The sequence below is a fragment of the Drosophila innubila genome (assembly GCF_004354385.1).
Source record: "Drosophila innubila isolate TH190305 chromosome 2R unlocalized genomic scaffold, UK_Dinn_1.0 1_C_2R, whole genome shotgun sequence".
NCBI lineage: Eukaryota > Metazoa > Arthropoda > Insecta > Diptera > Drosophilidae > Drosophila > Drosophila innubila.
Window position 1 is genome coordinate 4,995,876 of NW_022995374.1, and position 10,792 is coordinate 5,006,667.

A 10,792-nucleotide genomic window follows, 5' to 3' on the forward strand; every position below is an offset into this window, starting at 1 on the left:
GAGTTGTACAGAAAGAAATATATACTAAAAAAAAAAAGAAAAAAAACAGAAAACGCGCTCCAAAAAATTCCGACTTAAGTGCTTTTAATTATCCAAAAGAATTCAGTGGTATTCTGAGTTTGGTATCCTTGTTTGTCATCATCGTCATACTTGGGGCTGCGTCTTAAAATTACAGGCGCGTTTGTATGGCGGCAGCGATCTGACTTCTTCCTCTTTTTCCTCTCTCTTCTCTCTACTGCTGCTGATTTTTGTTGTAGTTCAGTTCTTGTTGTTGCTAGTGGTCTTTTGTCAGAGCTGTTTCAAAGTTTTAACGCATCATATGCAGGCTGGCTGTCTCTCCATCGCCCTTAAAAGGTGTGCAAGCAAACGCACCGATCTCTTTTTAAAGGCTCTGCAGCATATTATACCTGTATGACATACATATACATATCGCAAGAGTAATACCTACTCTCAGTTGTGCCAAAAGCATATTCATAATGCAATGAAAGCGAAAGCAGACTGACGATCAAGTTTAAACACGATTCAAAACATGATTTTATGAGGATCATTTAAGGTAGGGTCTTGAGATACAAGGATTTATCTCGATATTGGCAAAACTCACACTTGTATAGATTCAGTTGACACTAAGAAATAAATTGATTGAAAGTGAAATAAATTTATGATTTATGATTTATTTTACTTTCAATCAATTTATTTCTTATAAATAAATTATAAATTTGCTACCTAATATTCCCAACAGCAGAACAATTTTGAAATACTGTGCATACACTTGATAAAACTGAAAACTGGACTGATCCCAAGAGTAACTAATTGATTTTGCAAAAGATTTTTAAGCACACTCTGTTCGCTTGAAGTCTAAACTTTGCTTAGTTTTGCTGCAGTTTATGGTTGTTAAGTTGTTAAGAGCTAACAATAATTGGACATCAAATACTTGTTGGTTATGCGTGTTAGTTAGCGCATATTACAGGCGGTTCGGGCTTGGCAGTAGCAATGCGTCGCCAGCGACATCAACTGGCGGCATCAGTTTTTGGCCAGAGGCCCGACGGCAAACGCAGTGCGCATCACGTTTCCTGGAAACTTATCGCACACACACACACTAGCACACACACCCAGGCGTTAGAAGGCATCATTGGAAATGGAAGCCGAGAGTCGAGAGTCGACGAGAGAGCGGATTGCTTATCGGCTGGTAGCTTTCTCAGGAGAAATGCCAATGCGGCTGCTGAGAAGCTGGCGGCGTTGGCGATGTTGGCGATGATGGTGGCTGAAAGACTGAATCCCAGGCAGCTGCCAAGATCAAGTTGATTGAAGGGCCTTTCAAAATAGAATACAAATACAGAATTCAAGGCACTATTTGCCTTGGTATTGTAGGAAGTTAACTGCAGCGCAGTGCAAACAATGTGAAGGGACATGCAATAAAAATATTGTTATAATGCAGAGGTTGCCTGCCTCAGAAAGGTATCCTGCCAGCGGCTTAAGACTATGCAACCAGGCACTTCATTGGCCGCAGGGCACAAGGAGTATAAGTATGTGAGTGCGAATGCGAATGCGACTGCGAAGTTAGTATTGTGGCAAGTGGCAATGCTCGACGACGCCAGCGCAGCCGAAGGAGGACGGCAACAACAACAGCAACAACATCAGCTGCAGCGGCAGTTATGCCAAGTCAGCGTGATGCGCGCAAAGTGACGAGTTTTTAATGAATTTGTTTAACTCAGGTCAGGCCGTGGCAGCCAGAGAGACAGCCAAAGTCTGGAGTCTTGCAGTCTTGGAGTCTTGAAGAGCCACAGCCAAGCAGAAGCAACAGCAAGTGCCCCATACCCGTGCTGCCCTGTTGAAGTGCAGCCTGGCTAGGATGTGGATGTGTTATGAGTAGATGTCTGTAGACTTTTGTGGACTTGTGGATTTGTGGATGCAAGCGCTGACGGCCCGTGACGACGTCGAAGAGCTGCATGCAAGGAGTGAGTTCCTGCCTCTTCAGCCGCTTGTGGCACTTTCGTCCAAGTCGTCATCATCAACGACGCCAGCGTCTAGCATGAGTGGTCTGGAATCTAGCAATGCAAACAATGGCAGCTTCACTGCTTCTAAACCTCATGTCCAGCTCTTACTCTTGATCTAGCTATAACTATAACTATAACTCTACCTATAGCTAGCTCCAGTTCCACTTCCAGTTCCAGTTTCGCTTCAAGATGACCAGCCGCCTTCGTGTCACTTTGTGTGTCCTTCGCCGTTCACTTTCGTTGACCACGCGGCCAATACATTTACTTGTACTCGTATGTATTTTGTATTTTTTTCCCCCCTTTTCTTTCTCTGCTGTTTTTTTTTTGTTGTTGTTGTTGTTCATCTGTGTTTGCTCCTCTTGTGTTCAACAAAATGTTCCAAATTGTTGCGCACTGCAAACATTTCAAGAATTTGCGCTTAACAAACTTCGAAAAAATGCTTCCTTTCAAGTGTGTGTGCGTGTGTGTGTGTGCGTGTGTGTGTGTCAAGTTTTTTATTTCTTTGTTTGCTCACTGCACTGAAAGTTATACGCGGTCCAAGACTTTGGCAATAATTAAAACGCGACGGCGACAGCGACAGCGCAGCGAAAAACTGTTCCCACAAAACAAAAGACTTAGGCAACGAACTTGACAAGACCTGCGCACGTCCCGTCACAGTTATACAATCGATCTATCGTTAAACCTATGACATGGAAAACGGCCAAACATCATTTGTCAAATGCTGGTCAACTGTTAACTTCTCTTCATCTTTGTATATTTGTTTAATTCGATTAACTTTGGGCCGGGACATGGACCTCGCTGCTGGCTGTTAGCTTAAATATAACAAGTTTACTGCTACCACCAGCTTGCTTTCCCACCATATTGGCAATGTGAACAGCAACAACAGCCTATAAAAGGTTGCCATCGAGCGATAAGACCATGAAGACGCAGTACCAACTTCAATTCCAATTCCAATTCCAAAGTCGCAAACGTAACCAACCTGGTTACAATTTATCATTCACATTTACACGGCCGAAAAAGCCACCCGGCTGATTTTATGCCTCGCAACAAGCTACAAAAATTAATGTTAATTAATTTGACTTAAACTGACGATTTCAACGGCCACATTACTGCGGGGCATATGGCAAAATAAAAAAAAAATAAAAATATAGCAAAATAAACCAACAGAAAAACTGAAAGATATAAATATCAAAAGCGGAAACCTAAACAAAATCAAATCAAAATTCGAATGAACTGAGCTTTTATTATGGTTATCTGTGTGGCCAACAATTTGGAATAAAATGAATTTTGTGTTTAGCTGATGGGATGTCGCTCGATTTAAAGTCTGATACAGTTTCAGATTCCGATCGATTGATAATGAATAGCAGCTAAAGTGCCCAAGCGGACAGCTGACACTTTAAATTTGATTTTATTGAATTTTATGTATATTTATTGCAAATGTTTTTGTGTCATTTCCCAGTTTGATCTTTCACTCGTTATCTATGCATGATCATTCGAATCGATTTGATTTGATATTTAATGTTCATTCACTTGATTATTTGATTAACCGATATTAGCATTTAAATGCGGGGGAAACTGGCAATATTATTTAGATTTGGATTCCGAATTGTGATGGGGATTGGTAATTGTGTTAAGTTAACGCGATAACAGTAAAAATGAGTTGCTCATAAATTATGTTTATGCCTGTCATTCGATGCTGAGCAACTTTTAATTGTTAGTGCAAATTCAATTAGGCAAATCGTGAGTCTGACTCGCCAGTTCCCAAGTTCGAGAGTCCCCACAACACGGAGACGCTCACACAAGCACACATACATACACAGGCAGAGACAGAGGCACACTCAGCAGTAGCCTGGCCAAAAGAATGCGCCAGCTTTAGTCTCGTTGTTGTTGTTGTTGTTGTTATCGTTGTCGTCGTTGCCTTCGTTGCCTGTTCTACCTCTGTCTCTGAGTCTGGATCTGAGCAGCTCTCGAGCTCGACTCATTCCGTTTCCAACGCACATTCGCGCTCTGTCCTCGAGTAAAAATTCTCTAAACATGCTGTCAAGTTATGTCTACATTCCTTGATCATATTTTTTCCAACTTTTTTTTTTCCCCCTTTCCTTCCTTTAGCTGCCATCGCCATTGCGGCTCACAGCTCGCTCCCGCTCAGAGCGCACCGCAAGCACAAGCACCAGATACTAGTTTCTTAATGTGGCGCAGCAAATGTGCCGAGCTGAGCATAAAAATCAACAACACGAACGCTTCAAGAGCTTCAAATGGCCATTAAAATGTGCACAGTTTGTGTGTTTATTCTCAATTCAGAGAGAATTCTCTCAGTCGCTCTGCATCTCCCTCTCTCGCTTCATCTCTCGTGATTCATTGAGTGTAATGTGTGAGCTATGAGTGAGTGTGCTGTCTGCTCTTAAGAGCTGCTCTTTAATATGCATCTTGGAGCAAACAACTTAGATCTAATAATTTTTATCTTAAAGTAAATTGATTTGTTGCATTAAAATTATTAATTAAATATTAAACCCTTTTTTTACTAAATATTATATGATATTAATGTTCAAAATTATTTGAACTATTTTAAAAGATTTATGCAGTGGATAAGCATTTAATATTTGACGTTTTGCCGACGGCCTTTGTCAGGCTAACTGTTTCTCAATATTTTTTTAAATTTCCGGAATATTAGGAGAATAATCATACCAGAGATAAGAAAAAAATCTGGAGTTATTTAAATATCAATTATGATTATTTAACTATTTATTTAAAATTAAAATTGATATATAACTGTCACTTAATTCTCTACACTGATCAAAGTTTGTTCGAGTACATAGAAATTATAATTATTTTTGCATGATTCCGATTCACATATGCAGTTAGTTGCAATAATATTTTTCAGTTGTAATTTGATCATAACTTTAATATTTGTTGAACTTCATTTTGTTAATTGCTTGAAGTTTAAATTAATTCTGCGTCTATATTTGGCTAATTTAGAAAATTTAAATATGAATAATTATAATTTGTTCTATAATATCTGAATATTTGCGTATTTACTCCTTAACACTTATTCGATTAACTTACATAGCTTTATCAGGACTTCACATATTTTTATTTTTTTTGGTTTTGTTTAGCATGAAAATTAATTCTGAATTTAAATTTTGCCATTTGGGTAAATTAATTTTTTTTTTAAATAAAGTCTGGATATTTTTATATTTATTTCGATTACTTTGTTAATATTTAACCGATATTCATGTGGAATGTGAATTTTATTATTGTTTGTCATCCAAAAAAAAACAAAGTCGCATTAGTAAGTCTTAATCTAATGTAAAGTAAATAAATTTTAAGTGAAAAGAAACATACTTGATCAGAGAATAACAGCTATACCTTACCACACATGTAATTCGATGCGAAACGTATCTGTCGGATACTGGATATTTTCATATGAATCATTTTGTGGGAATCATTTTATCAAATCAATAAGAGCTGCAAGGACACAGGACCTTGCTGACAATTAAGCGACATGCATGAGCATGTTTAGCTCAGCTCCATAGACATATGTAAGTATAAAGAGCGTCAATCGCTAAGCTACTGATTCTCGCTCAAAAACCGGCATTCATTTCAGAGAGAGACAGTGAGAAAGAGAGAGAGAAAGAGAGAGATTGAGCGAAAGACAGTTATAGAGAGCGAGAGAGAGAGCGCATTGAGTATTTGTTGAGCAGAGCAGAGCAGAGCCGGGTCTGGTCAGGTCTGAATTGAGCTGCTTGTCCGGTCTTTAACTAAACCTGGCGATAGCTCTCCAGTCGTCAGTCTGCGATCCAAACTCGAACGAAGCGGTACGCATGCGCGCACGTTGTGCATCCGTCAGATAAAAAGATACAAGACTGCTGTCAAATCACAAATAACACAAAAGTGAACACGAAGAGTTGACGGAAAATCAAGTGAATTTATTGAAAAGAATATCTAGTTATAAACACTACAAAATATTAATACCTATGACTCTATATGAGAAGGACAACAACAACAACAACAGTGCAAACGCGCGAACGGCGAACGGCAAAAATAATAAAAATAAAGGAGAATAAAAAATAAAAAAGCATAAAAATTCCTCAGATCGTTCGGTGTGCGGCGAACGAACGAGCAACGTGAATCTTGTGGACGGGCAAAGCGGACAAAAAGCCCTAAAAATAAAATAAAAATAAAAATAAAATCAAGCAAAGGTGCGAGACAAGAAATTAAATTGATAAACCTAAAAGCAAAAGCAAACAACAACGACAACAACAACGACTACGAAACCCTTGACCGTGCCTAGTCTCAGAGCCTGGGCAGGACTTGGACTTGGACTTGGACCTGGACTTGGACTTGGACTTGTCGCGCTGCTGTGGCAATTATCAAGCGCACTGCATCAGGCTGGGAATGCCAAAACGACTGTAGACAAGTCAGCCTGCATGTGTGTATGTGTGTGTGTGTGTGTAAGTGTGTGTGTTGTTCTGTCCCAGTGTCTATGTGACTGTGCTTATGTGTGTGGTAAATAGCTCAAAGCCACGAAATTGCTTTTATCGGCGCACCAAAATCGCCAATTGCAAAAATTGAAAACAAAACAACAAACTGTTAAGCTAACTGCACAGCAACAGCATCCGCTAAGGGCCTGGCCTAAACTAAAACAAAAACAAAAAAATAAACTTAATAAAAAAAAATAGAAACAACAACAACAAGCGCATCGCGTGGAGGCCGCGATAAACGCCAAAAACTGCGGCAAGAGAACGAGGAAATTGCTAAAATATTACCCCGAAAGGCATATTCGCTATGTACATACGTGTGCAACGGCCACAGATACAGACAATAACAATAACAACAAAGAGTACGACAACAACAACGACAACAGCAACAACAACAACTGCTACAAGAGCGACAACAACAATAGCTAAAGCGACGGCTGAGCAAAATGTATAATAAAAAATTACAACAAGTGATCGTGCAGAAAATAGATCGATAAAACGACCAAATAATAAAAAAAAAAAACTACAAAAATAATACGAACTGAACGAGCAAAAAAAAAAAATAAATAAAGCGGCGTTGGGCACGTTTTTTTCTCCAGTTGTTGCTGTTTCAATTTCAATTGTGGAAATCGAAGAAAAATCGCCCAAACCCAAAAGCTTAAGCGTAATAAACGAACCGGTCAGCGAGAGAGAGAGAGCGAGCGAGGGAGACAGTTGGTGATAGAACTGGGAAACAGCATAAAGGAACCCGAAAACCTGATAAAAAAAAGAGCCCTGGATCAGGCGCAATATTTATTAAACAAAGCCAGAAATTAATTTCACGACTTTCGTCGACGACGACGACGAGTTGCATCTGAGTTTCATCTGGTTAACCCTGCCGCTAACCCCTGCGCTGCATTTGCCCCACCCTGGCCGGCTTCTTTATGCGCAGCTTGAACTTGCACTGCATTTGAGAGCGTGACAGCGAAAGAGTTGGAGAGAGAGATAGAGAGAGAGAGGGAGAGAAGTTCGGTGACTGCAGCAGCAAAATGTACGACATCAAGCGCCTAGAAGCCGTACAACAGCAGCAACAGCAACAACTACAACAACTGCCACAACCAATTGAAAAAAGTCTAAGCGAACGTCTGTGCGGCACAGCGGCGTTGCAACAGCTACAGCTCACCTGCAGCGTTATAACGCCCACGCCGTATAACAACAGCAACAACAACAACAACAGCACGCACATACCAGCGAGCAACTGCAGCGGGAAAGGCAGCGGGCACAGTCCCATAGAAGCCACACACATGACGCTACTGACGCTGCGTCGTCGCCGGGCATTCCAGCGTCGCGCCTGCCTGCTCAGCATTCTGGCCGCCTTTGTCTTTGGCATGGCACTGGGCGTCATTGTGCCCATGCTTGGTCTGCCCGATTACTTTGCCAGCAGCTCCAGCAGCAGCAGCGACAGCGCTGAGTCCGTTGTTAGCTCCTTGAATCTCAGCGAGGAGCCTTCTCCGTTGCCCTACAGCGTGGCCTTCATACGGGACGAGGCTGTGGAGCTGAGTGCGGAGCAAGTGTTTCGCAATGCCTTTCACTTGGAGCAGGACAAGAACTCACCGGACTCGATGGTGGTCAAGAAACTGGACACTAACGATGGCAGCATCAAAGAATTCCATGTGCAGCGCATTGCCAATGGACGTTATCGCAAGGGACCCGAGCGCCGGCTCTCCAAGTCCGTCCAGCTGGCTGGACGCAGCAAATCTCTGGCCAAGCCACAGCTAAAGCCGCGCGAGCAACAACTGGCGAGCGAGGGCATCATTGAGTCGAACATCTACTGGGGTGAGCTGGTGGAGCGTGCGCTGCCCAAGGGCTTTGCGGCCGAGGATCAGCACAGCTGGGAGCGCTATGTGGCGGGTCAGGGACAGGTGATGCGGCTGGAGCAGGGCTGTGGACGCATGCAGAATCGCCTCGTTGTCTTTGCGGATGGAACACGCGCCTGTGCACGCTATCGCCAGAACACGGATCAGATCCAGGGCGAGATCTTTAGCTATTACCTGGGCCAGTTGCTCAACATTAGCAATCTGGCGCCGAGTGCCGCCACAGTCATTGACACGACGATGCCCAGCTGGTCCGGTGCACTGGCGGACATCACGCAGGCGCAGTGGAAGGAACGCAGACCGGTGGTGCTAACTAGATGGCTGGCCGACCTGGAGCCAGCGGGTATACCGCAACCGTTTCAGCCACTGGAGCGACATCTGAACAAGTACGATGTCTGGAATATGACGCAGCAAATGCAACGGGAGGCGGCCACAACGGGGGGATTACTCAAGCGACTGGAGGCTGCCAGCAGCCAAACGGTGGATCATCAATCACGCATGCTTGAGGAGTCGCTTCCAACTGCATCCTCGACAATGTCCACCTCATCCTCATCCTCGTCGCCTTCAACCGCTCTGCTGCAGCGACTAATTGAATTGGCACAATGGTCCGATTTAATCGTCTTCGATTACCTGATCGCGAACCTCGATCGTGTCGTTAATAACTTGTACAACTTTCAATGGAATGCCGACATTATGGCTGCCCCTGCTCACAATCTCGCCCGCCAGAGGGATACGCAGCTGCTCGTGTTCCTTGACAACGAATCTGGCCTCTTGCATGGCTATCGCCTGCTCAAGAAGTATGAGGCCTATCACAGTCTGCTGCTGGACAATCTGTGCATCTTTCGTCGTCCCACCATCGAGGCGCTTCAACGTTTGCGTGCCGCGGACGGAGCAGGAGGAGGAGTTGGAGGTGGAGCGGGACAGCAACTGCGCCAACTCTTTGAGCGCACAACGAGCTCCAATGTGCGTGATGTGCTGCCCTCGCTGCCGGATAAATCAATCAAGATTCTGGCGGAACGCATCGATCGCGTGCTGGCCCAAGTCCAAAAGTGTAGCGACAGCAACAAGAGCAGCTAATGAAATGATACCAATCGGGATCGGGATCGGCATCGATATCGATATCGATATCGATATTTTTGTAGCGATCGTTTGGGAATTGTCGCCAGACATTGACTGATAAGCTGTAAATATTGTTAAAACAAAATACCTAAAGACAACATTGAAATGTTCGCTTTTGTTAAACATTACTTTTAAGTTGTATAATCTAATATTAATAATTAAAAAACTAAACTTAATCAAATGCCAAATGTTCACAACTGGCCCAACAGCTTCAACAGTCAATATATAGATCAACATAACATACATACATATATATATATATGTAACAATCGGGCCAAGTACGAGTATTAGCAGGTCAATATCGACATCAGATCATTATCATTATCATTATCATTATCAAAAGCGAGTATTAAGCAATGGTCTATATAGCTTAAGAGCTTAAGTCTAGCCTTACAAATTGTTCAATTCTGTACTGTATTGTATTAGCTAGTAGTTTGTAGTTTGAGATACTTTTTGTGATATTTTGTTTAAGCATTAGTGAAAAACTAATTTAAATCAATAAGTAGCTATCATTTTTTTATATAATTTATGGGCCATTTTTCTTAAGTGAAACAAATAAAAACACACACACAAAACAACAACCAAAACGAATCTCAACTGTTTACAGATACAGCTGCAAGTGTAGATACAAATGCAGATGCAGATACAGATACAGATGGAGATACAGATGGGAATGGAGATGGGAATGGAGATTGAGATGAGCACGCCTGCGCCCAGTGAGAACTTACATAGTCATGACAATAAATTGTCATTGATCTTTTTTGCAGGTGAAGCACAAGAGAGATGAGCAACAGGCAAACTGTGGCAACTGTGGCAGCAACTGTGGCAACTGTGGCAACTGTGGCAGCAGCTGTGCCAAGTACTCGCATACTCAGAGAGTTTGGATACTCGGCAACTACTCCCATGGCTGTCTGTCTGCTGCGCTGCATTTGTCAACTTGCCAGCAGCGTAGTAACTTGCCACAACCTGGTCTCTGCCTCAGTCTCTGCCTCTTGAGTGGCACTGTTGTCACGCAGGCTGCAGACTCGGCCTCAGACTCGGCAACAGTCTCAGCTTGCTTTTCATAATATCTTCATAAGCATTTGAAGTGTTGCACCCCTCTGTCTGTCTACATCTATCTCCCTCTCTCTTCTCTCTCTCTCACTCTCTGTGTCTGTTTGAAATTCAAGTGCAGCGACGTCGTTGAAGCCAGAAGAAAGATGAAGCTGAGCCGGAATGAGGCAAAGCGCAGTTCAAGATACTTTCGTCGCACACACATGCATACACACTCACACACACTCACTTACTCACATGTGTGCTCTGCCTCTGCCTCTGCTGAGATATCACTATGGCCAAGCCAGACCCAAAG

The 10,792-nt window shown here is 42.7% G+C and overlaps 1 protein-coding gene across 1 annotated transcript; it reads left to right on the plus strand.

Moving 5' to 3' along the window:
• Positions 1-5,999: 5,999 nt before the first annotated feature.
• On the plus strand, positions 6,000-9,973 carry LOC117784305 (extracellular serine/threonine protein kinase four-jointed). Its single transcript, XM_034622003.1, has one exon. It carries the CDS (start codon positions 7,501-7,503, stop codon positions 9,400-9,402), a length of 1,902 nt encoding a protein of 633 aa, XP_034477894.1. The 5' UTR covers positions 6,000-7,500; the 3' UTR covers positions 9,403-9,973.
• The last annotated feature ends 819 nt before the right edge of the window (positions 9,974-10,792 follow it).